This window comes from Cornus florida, unplaced genomic scaffold (assembly GCF_030987335.1).
Source record: "Cornus florida cultivar Cherokee Brave unplaced genomic scaffold, ASM3098733v1 CherokeeBrave_3.0.0_Hap2_Chr05, whole genome shotgun sequence".
Classification (NCBI taxonomy): Eukaryota; Viridiplantae; Streptophyta; class Magnoliopsida; order Cornales; family Cornaceae; genus Cornus; species Cornus florida.
In genome coordinates this window covers 36,503,884-36,521,848 of record NW_026775575.1, presented here as the reverse complement: position 1 = coordinate 36,521,848, position 17,965 = coordinate 36,503,884, and the positions used below count along the sequence as shown (strand labels likewise).

The window sequence follows — 17,965 nt, the reverse complement described above, 5'->3', positions numbered from 1 at the left end:
GGTCAAGGGTGAGTCATCCAAAGTTCTCTAGGGTCAGGGATATCCCGCCAGCATTCATGACTCGCACTCAAGTAAGATGGTGGCAGCGGATGAAAACTGAGTTAAAGAGAATGGAAGAAAAATATTCAGCTCCACAGCCAGGGAAGGTGACTTTGCTTAGGAGAGAACCTATCAAGCAAGATTCAAAAAGTGATCCGAAAGGAAAATCCAAGGAAGATAGTGCAGACGGAAATGGATGCACTGAAGAGAAATGTGCGTCTTCCTCCATGAAAGAAGCTGAAGATGAAGCAGGATTTGGTGATGATGAACTCGACCTGGATAACCAGGATGATGGTTCAAAAGGTATCAAATTCGGTTCATTTGAAGGAATTATGAATTGCAATATGGTTCTTACCTTGCCTCATATTTTTGAGGCTAAACCTGATCAACCCTCCGCTATGGAAGGAGATGTCGAGGTGATCGATGATGAAGGTCAGGAAGTTCCAGAGATTATTGAGAACCCATCTGAGTTGATCTCTGAAGATAAGAAACAGAAAGTCGCTGTGATAAGAGCTAAACCACGAGATGATGAGTCAGTAACTATTGGGAGAGATCAGGCGGCTAGGGTGATTTTTGAGAAGCCTTCTGCGGCAATGTCTCAACACCTGAAACCACTCTATATCAGAGTATTCCTAGAAGGGATGCCAGTGTCTCGGGCACTGATAGATAATGGATCTGCAGTTAATATCCTTCCGATGAACACCATGAGGTTGCTGCAAAAAATGGAAGATGACTTGATTCCCACTGACTTGACAGTCAGTAATTTCACAGGGGGCAGAGCCAGGACCAGAGGGGTAGTCACCTTGGAAATGACAGTTGGAAGATGTAAGACCATGACTGCATTCTTCGTGGTCGACGCAAGGGCGGCTTACAACGCTTTGATTGGGCGTGATTGGTTACACCCACATTTTTGCATTCCTTCTACCCTCCACCAGTTTATGATTTTCTGGGATGGGGATGAAATCCAAGTCATATGGGGAGATAATAAGCCTTTCGAAGCTCGGGTCCATGTGGCTGATGCAGTTTTATATGAGGTGGAAATGGGTCCTGTGAGGCTTATTGGTTGTGACAAGTATGGCAAGCCTGAGAAGGCGACGATGAGGAAAAATCTGACAGACGGGGACTTATCCGATTTATTCAAGGAACTATCGAGGCCAAGTGTTATCTGCGAGCCAAGGCCGATAGTTGAAGTTAATGAACAACAGGTTGTTAATGGACCAAGCCCAAAAGGAGAAGGAGAAAATGCTAGCATTTAAAGCTAGCATGGCACGGCTGAGAGCATATCTCGCTGAAAGACGGGCAATGTTGTGGAGTGATATGTCGGCCAATATGGCCAAAATCATAGAAGAAGGTGAGTCAGGGGATTGTCGAGATGTTATTCAGCTAGGAGAGCTAGATGCAGCTCCAGCTAAGTTAGAGGATCTGAAAGCCGATGTTCAGGATCCCTTGTTGGAGATCAATTTGGGAGCAGAAGAAGAGCCTCGGCCAACCTACATAAGTGATCTTCTAGAACCTAACTTTAAAGCTGAACTGATCTCGTTGCTTAGAGAATATAAGGATTGTTTTGCTTGGAATTACACTGAGATGCCAGGATTACCAAGGCAGCTAGTTGAGCATCGACTACCTATAAAAGAAGGTTTCAGACCGTTCAAGCAAGCGCCTAGACGTATGTCAACAGAAGTGACTATGAAAGTGAAGGAGGAAATTGAGAGGTTACTCAAAGCAGGATTCATCCGGACCACAAGGTATTGTGATTGGCTATCTAATATCGTTCCCATGGTTAAGAAGAATGGAAAGATTAGGGTGTGCGTAGACTTCAGGAATTTAAATTTAGCTACTCCAAAAGATGAGTATCCAATGCCCATGGCCGATCAATTGATTGATGCGGCCGCCAAGAATGAGATTCTGTCATTCATGGACGGTCACTCAGGATACAACCAGATATTCATAGCAGAGGATGATGTTAACAAGACGGCATTTAGATGTCCGGGAGCCATAGGCACTTTCGAATGGGTGGTGATGCCCTTTGGTTTGAAGAATGCCGGAGCCACTTATCAACGAGCTATGAATGCAATCTTCCATGACATGATTGGGAAATTTATGGAAATATATATTGACGACGTAGTGGTGAAATCAGCGACAAAGGCGAAACATCTGGCCGACTTGAGGAGATCATTTGAGAGAATGAGAACCCATGGTTTGAAGATGAACCCACTTAAATGCGCCTTTGGAGTGACAGCTAGGAATTTTCTAGGGTTCTTGGTGCATCGGAGGGGTATCGAGGTCGACAAGAATAAAGCTAGGTCAATCATCGAAGCTCAACCACCTCGCAACAAGAAGGAGTTACAAAGACTAATTGGTCAAATCACATACTTGGGAAGATTTATTTCAAATCGTGCTGGAAAGATCCATACCTTTTCTCCGCTCTTAAAGCTCAAATCAGAGGAAGACTTTCGATGGGAAAAGCATCACCAACATGTGTTTGAATCAATCAAGGAATATCTTGCTAACCCTCCTGTCCTTATGCCACCTAGGAAGAAACAGCCGCTGAAGTTATATATTTCAGCTGCGGATGAGTCAATCGGAAGTTTGTTAGCCCAGGATAACGAAGTAGGGAAAGAACAGGCGGTGTATTACCTTAGTCGTATTTTGACACCGGTTGAGCGTCGATATACGCCAATCGAAAAAATGTGTCTTGCTTTGTATTTTGCTGCTCACAAACTGAGAATATATATGCTACCTGTTTTAGTTTATGTGATTTGTGCCACTGACTTGATTAAGTATATGCTTTCTCGTCCAATAATTTCTGGACGAATAGGCAAGTGGTCCTTGGCCCTTATGGAATTCAGTTTCCAATATGTGCCTCAAAGGGCCGTAAAGGGCCAAGCACTTGCTGATTTCCTAGCTGACCATCCATGCTTGGATGTTGATCCGGGAGTTTATGATGCAATGGAGTTATGTGCTATTCAACTAACTCCTTGGACTCTAATTTTTGACGGATCCAGCGCAAATGATGTCGGGGGAGCTGGAGTTGTAATAATTGCACCAAATGGCAGGAAAACAACATATTCTTTCTTTCTAGATTTCAAATGTTCTAACAATCAAGCAGAATATGAAGCTCTGATTATTGGTCTTGAAATACTCTTAGAGATGGGGGCACAGACCGTTGAGATCATAGGTGATTCAAGTTTGGTGATCGGTCAGTTGTCCAGCAATTTCAGGTGCCAAAGTTGGCACCTCAAACCATTCCACTCTATAGCCATGCAATTACTACAAGAATTTGCAGAGGTAAAGGTCAAGCATGTTTATAGATTGCATAATAAAGAGGCCAATGATTTGGCTCAAATAGCATCTGGCGTTAGGGTGCCAGAAGGAATAATGGAGAATTTGATCAGAATAAAGAGAAGGTCATTACCCTCAGTTAAGGCGAGGGAAGAATTGTTGGCGGAGGTCTTTGCAATCGAGGTGGAAGACGATATGGAAGAGAATGATTGGAGAACACCGATCGTCGATTTTCTCAAAAATCCAGACCCTAAGGCTGACAAGAAGCTAAAGATCAAAGCTCTTAAGTTTGTGATGATTGATGGAGACCTATTCAGGAAAAGCATCAAAGATGACCTACTCCTAAGGTGTGTCAGTAAAAAAGAAGCCATGAAAGTAATGGGAGAGACCCATGAAGGGGTATGTGGTGCTCACCAAGCTGGAATAAAAATGAAGTGGCTGATTAGAAGGTACGCTTATTACTGGCCCGGGATGCTTAAAGACTGTATCACATACGCCAAAGGATGTCAAGCGTGTCAAAGGCATGGGCCAATCCATAGAGCCCCTGCGATTGAATTGCAACCAATCATAAAACCATGGCCTTTTAGAGGATGGGCTATGGATTTGATAGGGAAAGTTTATCCACTTTCTTCTAAACAACATTATTTTATCATTGTGGTAATTGACTACTTTACCAAGTGGGTCGAAGCGGTGCCCATGAAGTCAGTGCACCAAGAAGATGTGATTCGGTTTATCAAACAACATGTTATTCATAGATTTGGGATCCCAGAATCAATCACAACTGATCGAGGTTCAGCCCTTGTTGCCAAAGAAGTGCAGGCATTTGCAGCAGAGTACGGGATCAAGCTCCTAAACTCAACCCCTCACTTTGCACAAGGAAATGGTCAAGCCGAGTCGTCTAATAAGACGCTAAAAGGCATCATTGAAAAAATGGTGGAAGATAACCCTAGGGTGTGGCATGAACTGTTATCAGAAGCACTTTGGGCATATAGGACTTCTCAACGGTCAAGCACAGGTGTGACTCCATTCATGCTCACCTATGGTCATGATGCAGTTTTGCCTATGGAAGTGACTGTGCGGTCAATGAGATTCGCATTGCAAAACAATTTGACCCTTGCTGAATATAATGAGTCTATGTTGGTCGAATTGGAGGACCTAGACGAAGTAAGGTTAAGGGCTCTTAACCACATACAAGTTCAGAAGAGGCGAGTAGCAAGGGCATATAACAAGCGTGTTAGGGCCAAAATCTTCGGTGAAGGTGACTTGGTTTGGAAGACTGTCCTCCCAATGGGTGTGAATGATCGAAAATATGGAAAATGGTCACAAAATTGGGAAGGTCCATTTGTGGTTTACAAAGTCTTAAAAGGAGGCGCATATCATTTGCAAGATCTTGACGGGGAAATACACCCTCGACCAATTAATGGCCGATACTTAAAAACTTATTATCCTATAATGTGGGAGACAATGGAGAATAAAACCAAAGATGGTTAAATAACTAGAAGCCATAGAAACATGCATTTCATTCGTTGTTTTCATTGAGTACAAAAGTTTATAAGAGTCGTTACCTATCATTTTCTTTGCAGATAAACAAAATGACTCCTGAGCTCATCCCACCCTTTCTTAGACATGGCCATTTTTTCATCCTCTTTGGCCTTCTCAGCCCTCAGTTAAGGAATTTCTTTTCAGACCGATTCTCTCTGCTGATCAATTTCCACATTCTTTTGATAAATCTCCTTCATCTGAATAGCGAGTCCTTCTTTTGACCGGGCAGTTCCAGTCAACTCCATCTTGAGACGTTCTATCTCTCGTTCGATCTCTGCTGCTCTTTGGCTTTCCCTAACATGAGTTAATTTTAAGGTCCGAAAATGGGAAACATTGTCTTTCTCTTGTTGAATCAAAGATTCTTGCTCCTGCAGCTTTTCATGGATCGTAGACGACAGCTCACTAGCCTTCTGAGAGGAGAGCTGAAAATCAGAGACGAGAGTCGGGAATCGACTCTGGACAGATTGAAGATGGTTTATCTGTTCTTGATTTAAGTCATGATGATCTATCAAGATGGACATGGCATCAGTCACATCAGCAGCCAAACTTGGCATCTCAGAGAGGTCTCGGGACACGACGGCGACTAGTAATCTTTTTGCCCCCTCAATATCTGGTGGACGACTGGAAGACGTAGGCACAACAACTGGCTCACTCATCAAGGGATCTAGATCAAACCCAGCCACTATCTCAGAAAAGTAGGCATCAAAGTCATCGATCGTGCTATAAGTTTGAAGGGGCGGTTGGGACTGAGAATTTGAGCCAGCCTGCGAATGAAAGGAATTTGGTAAAACAAGTCAAGGCTTGAATGAGAGAATAAGTCATAAATACTCACACCAACTGGTGAAGGCCGAGTCACGTGGCCAAAGGTGCGTCTGGTAGCAAACGCTGGTGCAGAGTAAGGGCTTGGAACTCTTGGTTGTGTGCCCGGGGCAACCTGCAAGAGAAGAATGTTTCTGAATGCCTAACTTTGATAAAGACATATGGGAGATGTACTGAAAGATCATCTTGAAAATCACCTCAGCCCCATCAAACTGATGAAAGACAGTGTTTGGTTGAGTAGTGGCTTGTTGACACTCGACTCCACTAGTGCGAGGGTGATCAGCATTCGCAATGTCATCACAAATGTTGATCCTATCTCTTGACAACGACCTGTCCGAGTGTGAGGAAACCTGTCCATAAAGATGCCATTAGAATCGGCAAGGTACATTGGTACTGAAAGTAAAAACAAAGCATAGTTACCTCACGGCTGGTAGAGATATTTGTCTCAACTGAGAAAGTCGATGGCATCAAGGGATCAGGATTTTCTTCCTCCTCTTCATCGATCAGAGGTAAAGGGTTGGTGGTCCTAACTGAGGTAACCTGTTTTTTTCCTTTCCCTGCCCTGGTCACCTGGAATACCATTGAGGTTAAAAAAGAGGTATTAGGTGGTACATATAAGTAAGCTAAAGTTCTAAGAGATTATGCTTTGAAGAATTCATAAGGAAAACCTTAGGCCTCTTGGGGAGCACCACGTTTTCCCCGTTAGCCTCAGGCATTTCCGCCTCATGATCAGAAACTCCTAATGGGTCATAGAAGTCAACAGCTGCATAAAGGAAAAGATATTCTTATGATCCAAGGCATAGAACTTGGTATTTATATATATGTAAGTGTGAGTGTGTACCTTCTTTGGACGACTTTGATTTTTTCGTCCTACTGGGAGAACCAGGATTAGCTACACTGATCCCTTTTGATGGCTTGGTCGAGGCTCCTTGGGGTTTAATAAAAATGGAGGCAATCCTATTTGTTATAGTGCGAGAATCCTCCACCATAACCTCCGCAATATGGTTTCCCCACCAGTAGTCAAAGGATGGAGAAGTATTAGGATTTTCCAAAAATGGCTGCAAAGAGAACTTGTTACAGAGACGGTTAAACCGGGAGGATACTCTATCCACCGTTTCTTTTGAGGTGAAGACTACTCGTTCCAAGAAAGAAGTATTGAAAGATCGAAAAGGCGGAAGTGGAACGAGTTGGGTGAGACCAAATTGTCTAGCAAATTGTGGGGGATTATAATACTCCACCCCACACTTACTATTTGGAGAGCCCATTCTTGAACATCCATAGGAGATGTCCCTAGCAATCAAGAAACTGGCCCAGGTTTGTGTATGTTCGTCTTGGCAACTCGGTGGAGCCTGGGCAGGGGGATAGGAAAGCCACAAAGGTCGCCTCGGTCTAGGAGAGAATGGCAAGAAAAGATGACTGGCCCGGTATGCAGGGAGTTTGTAAAAAAAGGAGAACATGGTTTTGAACGATCTTTTTCCTGGTTGAATATGTGCATAATGATAGCTGGGAACAGGAACAACGGTCGACAAGTCGAGATCGGGGTAAAGCTCAGGGAAATATGCGTATTCCCAAAGTTGTAATAGCCAGAATGGCCCAAAACAGGTTTTGAAGTTGGAAGCAACATATTCCCCGATGCCACGGTAAAGATAAGAAAGCAAAAAAGGAGCGAGAACAAGTTTCTCGCCCGAGTGAAGAGCAAGGGCCAATTGAGTAAATTCCTTAGTGACTGTGAGCGAAGAAACGCAAAATAAGAACCTGTTCAGCCAGTACACCAAGAAAGAATTATGCTCAGCGATGGAAACCGAAGTTCCTTTACCTTTGCTGGCTTTAATAAAAGGGCCATGGGTAGTAATGCGCTCAGAAGCGTCAGGTTTCTTTGGATATTCATAAGTTACTTCAGGAACGGTGAGAAGTGAATTTATTTCTGTACCGTGAGGCCTGAGCCCGGTAAGAAAACAGATATCTTGCACCGTCGGGCCAATCATACCACACCGAAGATGAAAAGCATTGGTGGAACTCAACCAGAAAAAGAGTAATGAGACGAGAGCCTCCTTATCGATAGAGATTCGATTTTTTAAAAGAATGATGGCATCATAAATGCCGACCTCCTTCCATAATGCTCCGTAGTGAGGTTCAACCCGATCAACCCAATCAATCCAGTCACTTTGAGGTATCGGGCAATTTTTGAAAAGGTTGGAAGAATCCACAAGATTAGAGAACTCGCGCTGAAATGGGAGTTGCTCCTCAGCTAAAGGACAGTAGGGAAGAAGTGAGGTTGGTGGACTATCTCTGAAGGCTGGAGCAAAGCCGATTCTAGGTGAGGAGTCAGCACCTAGGACACTGGCTAACACTTCACTAGTGCTGAAAATATCGGTAGCAATGATCTCGTTGACGAGATTTTGAACAATCCCAGCCCGACTGGAAGATTTATTACTGGCCGGAATTGCCGTGTTCTCAGCGACAATCGTTGTGTTCTTATTACCACCCATTGGCTGAAGGCAAGGAAAGAATGAAATTAGAGAATAACCAGTGAAAAGGTTAATGGAAGCCAAAATTTTGGTTTACTGACGAAGAGGAAATTTCATTTCAAAATCTCACTGGTCCACTGGCCGGAGCCGATGTATTTGCGGCGGCAATTGTTGAATTTCTTTTGATTCCAGTTATCTAGAATCTGGCAAGAGGGGTGGCAGAAAAACGGGAGCCTGATTGAGTGCATAACAGATCAAAGTTTATTCAAGGTCAAATGAGCAACTCCTCTGATGGTGGGTTTTTTCTTCATCACCTCAAGGATTACAGAACTATCAGTGTCTCGCGAACAGATGTGCTCACTAAGAATTTGAGAAGAAAGAGGAACAATCGTTCTGTGGTGAAAGAATTTCTTATATACTGTGGAAGCTGTATTTGGATGAAATGGAGTAGCAATAATGAGTTTTTTTTTGAACTCATTAACATAAACTTATAATGGGAGCAGGTAGCCGGTGATAAATGAAAACTGTTGGGACAGTAATTGACAGTTAAATGACCGGTCACGTGGGAAATACAAGCTAAGTATTATTGGGACTTGAAGTTGTAGGCGTTGATGTTTGCCTATAGAGAAGTACGACAGCAGGGAAAGGGTTCCTAGCCACTCCAGCAATTTATTAGCTTCAACTGATAGAGCAGTTGTGCTTTGTACGGTATATATATACTTAATTTTGGTTTCAGAATAAAAAAATCAATACTCATATGAAGGTATTAATGTTAAGCACGTGGATTTGAGCAAACCACCATGTCTGCATTAGTCGCGTGTTGTACACAACTACATCCAAAAAGATATGCATCGAGCTCCCAAACAGCCAGCCGATTGAGATGAGACACCAAGGACCATTCACGTGCTCAAGTACATGATAGCACCTACCTCTGACTAGTAACTTAATTTAAAATATGGTCAACACCCATTAAAAAATGGGTTTGCTGGGCACATGATATTGCATCATGCATATGTGTTGTATAAAATAAAAATTTATACATATATGTATGTGTATATTTATGCTCATATTGCAGATGTATATATCTACAAAAAGCATAATAGCATTGAAAACGTACCCAGTTTCAACATGTCTCCCTCGAATCCGGCGAAAGCCGAACTACCACCGGTCGCCGTCCTCGCTTTGCAATCATTTTTGACGCCGGCGAAACTCTGTGATCAAGGCTCCGAAGTCCAGCTCAGTTAATGAAATGGGTCGCCGTCGCCGTCGCTGGAGGAGCTGCATGGCCGGAAGCTAGATCATGGTTCGGTCATGGGTTTATTTGTCATAGAGCTCGCCAATGTCACCAATGAGAATGGTTGTTGCGACAAGGAGTTCATGTTTCAGTCACTTCCATTTTGCCCACCCAAGTCGAGAGTTTCATCTGGAAATACACCAGTGCACCGTTTTCTCCATGATCGACGCCTATTTAGGGACAAACAAGTACACAGCTTGCAACCATCACCTGAGAGTTGTAGTTTTGCAAAATAGACCCATCACCGGCAAAGCACAGTCAACCACACAGTTTGCAGAGCTCGTCGTCGTCACCACAATATGAGCAAAGAACAACGGTGTGCATGGGTGGGTGTCATTTTGATCGGCGGCACCAGTTCGTAGTCACCACGTGGGTCAGTTTGAAGCTCACTGAAACCCAAAACCGCGAGGAGCCAGACAGGAAGGTTGGAAATGGTTTGAACGTGATTATCGCCATTTGCAGGTTTGATGACAACAAAGGTGGCTGCTGTAGTTATTATAACAGAAGATGGGCGATGACGGTGAGGGTGACAACGTTGTGCTTGCATGGAGACCTGCATGTTTTTCTCCGGCGGCGAATCTATCTGCAGCAGTGGGTTCAGCGGCAACGACATCATGAAGAAACCCACTAGTGTGATGCACTTCACGGCCAACACCGGTTTGGGGATGAATGGTCGAAGTCTTTTGGAGCGTGAGGACACCGGCAGCCCGTTTGTAATACAGACCCGTCGCCGGAGGAGTCCCTTATGCAGTTCCAGGAGGTTCGCCCACTTTTGGCTGGAATGAACTGCGTTTCTCGCCAGATTTAATGGCGTCAAAACTTACTGTTCTTTACCAACGTGTGGGACGATTAAAGTTCACCCAAAACCCAAAGCTATTGGGTATGATGATGGACGACGGCGTAAGTACCATCTCCGGCGGTGACGTCGCCAAAGAGAATGACGGCGTTGTATTTGCAATGGAGCTCACATGTTTTCCAGTACTGAGTCTATCCACGGTGATAGGTTCAGCAGCGGTGACTTCATGAATAAGATAACCGATGCGACGATCTCTTCTTGGCCGGCGACGGTCCATGGCAAACACGTTGCGATGCTTGGCAGTATGAACCATGAATCATGTTCATTCCTTGGTTGGTCAGTGCCCATTAAAAAATGGGTTTGCATGTTAATGGTTGGGTGGATGCTACAGCATCATGCATAGATCGGCTCACGCAGTTCCTAGAAGCTCGCCAACTTTTGGTCTTTCTTCACCAACGTTCTCAAAAGATCAGTTTTGAAACTTACCTAAAATGGCAAAGCCCAAAACTGTTAGGTACACGTACGGGTAATGGAAAATGGTGGGAGCATCGTCTCCGGTGACGTCGTCGCCGGTGGGGGTGACAATGTTGATGCTTGCAATGAAAACTTGCATGTTTCTTGGGCGGCAAGTATGATCCACACTTCGTCAAATTTCCTATGGGACTTGCTTTTATTTTGAGACAGACGTGAAGCTGCTGCATAGTTCATTTATCTCTCTCTTTTGGATTAAATGGATATTTTTGAAGCTTGAGCAGGTTGGATGCTTCAATATGGCCTAGGTACAAAGGGCCATTGTAAATAAGAAATGAAATTGTACACTTCTCTTTTCTTGTTAATATTTGGGTTTAATTATCCATACATTAAAGGCAAAATTAGCTTTGATTGGTCCCGGGCCGAACACAAAAAACTGGCCTAAATAAATACAACTCTACAAAAATTCGGTATGAACCCATTTTCATAGAGTTGGGGGGCAGTTGTTAACACCTAAAATATAATTCGAGGCAATCATGTCACGTGGTCAGAAATTACAAGGTCCGATCATCAGGGCGAAAGATTAATTTCTAATCATGGTGATCCGATTTAAGGCTGAGCATGAAGAAGAGTGGAATTTTTAGGCCATTAAGACTGATATGAGGTTTTGAGCTCATAACAGGCTATGATTGAGAGTCTCAGTCACTATGGTTATGACTCTCAGTTACTATGGTCATGATCATGAGTCTTAGGCCAAACCTTCTCAGTCACTATGGTTATGAGAGTCTCAGTCATCTTGATCATGAGAGTCTCAGTCATTATGATCATGAGAGTCTTAGGCCAAAGCCTTCTCAGTCATCTTGGTCATGAGAGTCTCAGTCTCATGGTCATAAGTTTTAGGTCAAAACCCTTCTCGGTCGCTATGGTTATGAGAGTCTCAGTCATCATGATCATGAGTCTTAGGCCAAAATACTCTCAGTCACAACTTTCTCAATCACAATGGTCATGGTCAGGAGACCCTCAGTTATAATGGTCACAATCCAAAGTCTCTCCAAAGACTCATAACCAGCCATGATCAAGAGTCTCGATCGTTATTTCTCTCGGTCACAATGATCATAAGACTCTCGGTCATAATGTCATGATCATGAATCTTAACCAAGATTTCTAGTCACTATGGCCATGATCAAGACTTATGACCAAATATGGTCATGATCAGGGGTCTCGGGTCATTATCACTTGAGGAATCTTTGGGGTAATTCAAATGAAGACCGGTTGTGAATCCCAATGTTTCAAGAACCCAACAAGTCAGGTCTAGAAGTTTGAAGAAAGCTTGAAATAGAAAAGGACAACTTGACAATGTCAGAAGTTCAGAACTACAGATGGAAGGTTCTCACCAACATCTGATGAGGGAAGTCAGGATTGTCAGTAATCAGATGACTCCAGGCTAATGTACAAATCAAGCCAGACATGACAGGTGCAGAGAGCTGAAAATGGCTTGAAGACCAAAATCATCAAGCATGAAAGAATAGGCACCATTTAGTCAAAAATACCATGTCAGACATACTTGTATCTGCCTATAGAGGGATGTGCAAGTTAGTCAACCTTTCCAGCTGGTGGTTAGGAAAAGTCACTTTCAGCTTACAACCAATCAATTTCTAGAGAAACGGTTGAAAGGGACAACACCAGGTGGAAGCCTCTATAAATACCCACTCAAGCATCATAAGGAAGAGGTCCAAGACCATTTCTGAAGTTCAACCTTTAGCATTCCTATCATTTAGCACTTAGCTTTTATTTCATCAAGCTCAGTTTAGCACTTAGCTTTTATTTCAGCAAGTTTAGCTTAACACTATCAGTTTAGTACTTAGTTCATCTTCCAGCATTTAATACTTTAGTTTCCATTTCAATCAAGAGTTTGTAATTCATTCATCATTGTAATCAGTCAAGTTCAACGAAGAAAGGTTTGCAGATTCAGGTATATTTATTGTCCAGTTAAGTTGCTTCTAATTCATGTTTATCTTGAGTGTTTAAAGTCCTTTCTTAAAGGCAATAGCAACCTTAAGGAGAGGGTCATTCCTACTCTCCAACTTTCGCCTGAATCACCTTAGGTCGGTGACCCGACCCGATAGGAATAGTTTGGCAAGAAATATTCGAGTCCATCAGGACTCTGGCACGCCCGCGTTCTAGGTCAGCCGTTCATTGGCTAGCGACCTCAGACCACTTTGTGAGCCAAACATATTAATGGTGATTGTAAGGGTCTCTATTCGATGAATGTGCATCAAACATTTGTATTGGTTAGACAGCACAAGTTTACTTTCCCATTGGTTAGATTTATTATTTATGTTAGGCATTTTTTGACTTTTCATTCTGTCAATACAAAATATTTCCAGGAGTGTCCTCAAATGGTGGTTATAAGTTTACGAGAAAGCTTTATTCATATTTCGTTTCGTACTCAGCAGCTTTGACTTGAAGTCTTGCCAAACTTGAGGTTGGATGACCTGACATGACGCTAGGGTTTTCTTTAGATTCTAGAATTGTATCTTTGAGGTCTGACGACTTTACATGAGAGTTGCACTTTCGAGATTTGATGACCTGACATGACGTCAAGATTTTCTTTGGACTTGAGAGTTGAAACTACACTTTATTTTGACTTTTCAAAGAGTTTCGTGACTGCTTTTTTGAATTATCTTGGTGCCATTTTGCCATTCCTCTTTTTTTGTTTTTTTGGTTGAATGTCTTGACAATACTTGCTCGACTTTTCAGTGCGACACCTACAATTGGTGATACGCCCCCTTAAAATAGTGCATACCATGTTTGTTCTGCGTGTGTGTTTGTGAGATGTATGGTCGGGTGTTTTTAGTACCAAAATATAACTCTGCATATCTGAAGATGCAAATTATTTAATTGTTTGCACATTGACTGGCATGCAGACTTACCCATATTCAAAATCATGCTTAAAATCATGTTTTTAGGCGTCTTCCACTCTTGAGTCCAACAATTTTTTTTTTTTTTGTAAGTGAGACTAAAATAAATAAAGGAAAAATAATTGCGCGGCATACCCCAAGAGACATTATGGGCCAGAAGCCCATAAGCCAGATAAAAAACAAAGACATAACAAAAAAAAAAAAAAAAAAAATGAAGCCCACATGATGGCCTAGAATTCATATTGTCAAAAATAATTGGCCCAATGTAGATACCACTTAATCCTCAAAACTCAAGATTCAAAATCATGCTTAATATGGTTTTGAGGTGTTTTTCATTCGAGTCTAACCGTTTAGCTTTCTCTCGTTGTCTACAGATTATTAGATAGTTTTGAATTATATGGTTCCATCAATTAAAACTCAACACATGAAAATTTAATACAATATTTATAAAAAAAAAAAAAAAATTGAACATGAATTTTTATTGAAGGAGTTTGAGTTTTGATTACAAAGAAATCTCATTGTTATGACAAAAAAACGCAAAGTAGTGATACTCACACCGAATACTTGCAGTAAATTATATAACCTAATAATTTTTAATAGGTTATTTATACCTAATACATATAAATACAACTAAGTAGATCCTTATTTGTTACATAATTGACCAATTAAAAAAGTAAGCCTAACAATTCCCTGCAAAAATCATTTTCCGAAAACATATTTTCAACCGTTGGATTGACAAGGTATTGAAACACCAAAACACACTTTATCCGGTAATGTGAACGTAAACAATGGTGAAAGGGTATATGTGTAATTCAAAAACCTATTGGATAAGCTTGAAAGTGCTAGGAAACTTCCTCTACCAATCGAGTGTTTCTCTTTAAAGAAGCAAGATGGTAGTTACATGCACAAGCCATGCACAGGACACTCCTTAAAAAAGTAGTTAGTTAGCTATGGCCACCATCTCTAGGGACAATTTGGTAGTACCAAAGACAGAGATGAAAGATATCCAAACATCTCTCAACAGTGAAGAGGACACCACCACAGTGGTGGACCATCGGTGGTGGAGATCGGCGGCCAAGTTCGAGGAATGTGCGAACTTCAATAAGCTGGAGATACCGAACATGTCGAAGATCACACCGAGGCTCAAACTTCTGAGAGAAATGGAGAGGTTGGTCTCACTTGGGGAGGAAGTTCTTGACCAACTCCGGCACAAGCTGTTCACGTACCGACCGGGGGACTTTTGGGTGCCCACCGGAGGTGTCAAGAAGGAGGAGATGGACATTCCTCGTGCGAATACCATTCTCTTGGTTGGTTTCCATAATTCTGGCAAGAGCTCACTTGTGAACCTCATGTACAGTGTTTTAGGGCGCTCTGGACTTGTACCATTTGCTCAAACCTCTTCAGGTTAGCTATGTTCAATTCTTGTGTTTGGCTTTGAAATGTTTAATCTGGAAATAGTGTTCAAAAACAGTGAAATCTTCTAAATTTGGTTCTTTTGTAGGTCTCCATGATCCTGAATTAGGAGTTCGATCATGAGCCTGTTTGGTTTGTTACTCAGAAATTCTCAAGAATTCACAAAACATAAAACTATTTTCAGATTACTATGAAATACGTACTTTCTTTGAAAACGTGCACTTTTTTTTTATAATTGAGCATTCAAAAAAAAGAATCGAACAGAGTTTTGTACAATTTTCTGATTCTGGTTTCGAGAATAAAAAACTATTTTCAACTGTTTTCTGAGTGACAATCCAAATTGACCCATAGTTTCTCTCTTTTTTGTTTTTCCTTTTCTTTTTCTTTTTTGTAAAATAAAAGCATGAAACATAGTTTGAACTCACAATTGAAAATTTTGATCTTAGAATACAGAAAAAGTGTGTTACTAGAAGCAATAAAAAACATTTTTTTATATTTACTTCAAAAACTTGAATGCAGGATTTAGTTATGACTATGATTGTACCACAGAAGTGATAATTTTTTTATCTAATATACTCTGTTTTATTATTATTATTTTTTCTGCCAGGATGTGCTTCTAACTGCACAACCTTGATCATGGAGGAACACAACGTGTTGCGATCGCTGAACAACGGGTTCTGCGTGTACGATACGAGGGGATTCGATTACGATCGGTTAGATGAGAGCCTCGAAGAATTGTCAGAATGGAAGAGCAATGGAGTTCACCATAAGCAGCTCTGCTTGAGAACAGGGGACCCTGTTCTGAGTGAAGATGAATTGGGGAGTCCTCAGCTGAGGTCTAGTTGGAAGTTTGTGAACAGAAGAGTGAATTGTGTGATGGTGGTGGTTAATGTTGCAGAGATCTATAAAGCTTTGAAAGCTGGTGACAAGAAGCCATTGGAGGCCATAAAACACCTCTTCTGCTCACCACCATTAAGAAATTCCAGTAAGTTATTTTTATTTTATTTTTTTCAAAAATTCAAACAAACGCGTACACAATATTGCCCGCAAAATTAGTAAGTTTGTTTTCACCTTTTCATCATATTTATTTTATTATTGTTATATATATATATATATATGTATATATATATTTTGAGGCATTCATTCAACATGTAACCTTCTGCACTATCACACCTATATATAGACAATAAAATATGGTAGTGATTTAATCATCATTCTATCATCCAAGAGTAAAAAGTATTGTTAATTTCTGAAATTATAGCATATAAAAACCAATTCCAAGGCCCTCCTTAAAAAGGATGAAAACAAATAGGTACATTTGCAGTTCAGGTCAGCTAATTGGAGAAGAGTTTTTTTTCGGAGAATAATTGGAGAAGAGTTTGAATCACAAAGCTGCTATGTGTCGTCTAAAAAGTTGACAATTCAATTCCAAAAATTCATTTCAAAGACAGACATAATTCTCTCATATTGGAAGCTAATAAATCTTTCTAGTTTTTCCTAAGTTGATAGAATTCCAAATTAAAATTTCCATATCACAGTGGTTTAGTGTAACAAGTCGGCGCTTGCCGCTAATCAAAAAGCTTAAGATATTAGATAGTACTGTATACTCACCCATTTATAGTCATTTTACTTCTCATTCAGATCCGACGTGGGACACCTTTAACATTCTCCCCCTCCCGAACTCACAACGTCCTAGTTGCAGTTGGACCACCTTGCCCACCCAGGGTGCAACTCAGACACTCACCTCTAACATTTTCCATCACCTGAACTCGCAACGCCCTTGTTGCGGTCGGGTCACCCTACCTACTCAGGGTGACAACTTAGACACTTCTGGACCGGACGCTTGACGTGGCATCAGATCAAGAACTAAGTCTGACTCTGATATCAATTATAACGGGTAGACACTTGCCCGCTGACCAAAAAACATAAATTATTGAGTAGTGCTATTTATTTTATACCAATTTCCCTTCTCATTCGGATCCAACGTGAGACTCCTCTAACACTTAGCATACAAATTGAGAGCCAAACTCTACTAGAAAATTATCTCAATACCATCTTAATACTACTCCATAACTCAAATGAAGGAACAATAAGCACAACAATAATGAGTAGTCATTTCATAGGAATGTAAATAAACTTGAAGAATAATGCTATAAATTTTTGGAGTACTTTCTGAAGTTAAGGTACTTTGGTCATTCAATTTTACATTTTTATGCTTCATACAATGATTGTGCCATTTTAGGTCCTTGGTCAATGCAATGATCAATAACTAAACTTTCTAAATTAATCCATGCATTAAATAAGATAAAACAAGCTAAATAAGTTAAAACTGGGCACTTATCTGCTCCAACTGTACGTGCCTGCAGATGAGAACCCCATCTTGATACTAACACATGGTGACAAGTTATCGACGGAGGACAGAATCGATAGCCGGCTCAAAATCTGTGAACATCTCGGTGTTTCAGAGAGCAATGGAGTGTATGACATTGTCTGCTTCACCGAGTATGGGTTCCTTGCTGATGAATCAGATCCTGTTACGACTTACGCCCTAACAGAAGCAGTTTACCGGGCAATGCTCATCTCAGACAGGGGACACCTTCCTAAAAGAAACCTTAAGGACTGGGCAGTGCTCTTGTTGTCATGGCTCATGTGTTTTGTTGGTGCTATCTTTGCTTTTCTTGGCCAGTTCTTCTCTACACTGGGTCAGAGGGATTTGCCCAAATTGTAACAGTGTGTGTGAGTGGTGTATTTGGAGTAATAAGTGGCATTTGTGGTCGTGTACAATAGTGATTTGCTTCTACACTATATGTTATGTTTCATTTGAGCTTTGGGGATCGATTTGCTAGTCCACTGACTTTATATATATATATATAATCTAGTTGATGACTGTTGGAACTTGGATGTGATCAAGGTAGTTATA

The 17,965-nt window shown here is 41.4% G+C and overlaps 2 protein-coding genes across 2 annotated transcripts; both read left to right on the top strand.

The window, feature by feature from the left end:
- The first annotated feature begins 1,302 nt into the window (after positions 1–1,302).
- Positions 1,303–4,812, top strand: LOC132309140 (uncharacterized). Its single transcript, XM_059807487.1, has one exon. The coding sequence runs from the start codon at positions 1,303–1,305 to the stop codon at positions 4,810–4,812; it is 3,510 nt and encodes a 1,169-aa protein (XP_059663470.1).
- A 9,718-nt stretch (positions 4,813–14,530) lies between these two features.
- Positions 14,531–17,965, top strand: LOC132310109 (uncharacterized). Its single transcript, XM_059808335.1, has 3 exons — positions 14,531–15,036; positions 15,653–16,030; positions 17,412–17,965. The coding sequence occupies exons 1-3, from the start codon at positions 14,583–14,585 to the stop codon at positions 17,771–17,773; spliced, it is 1,194 nt and encodes a 397-aa protein (XP_059664318.1). The 5' UTR covers positions 14,531–14,582; the 3' UTR covers positions 17,774–17,965.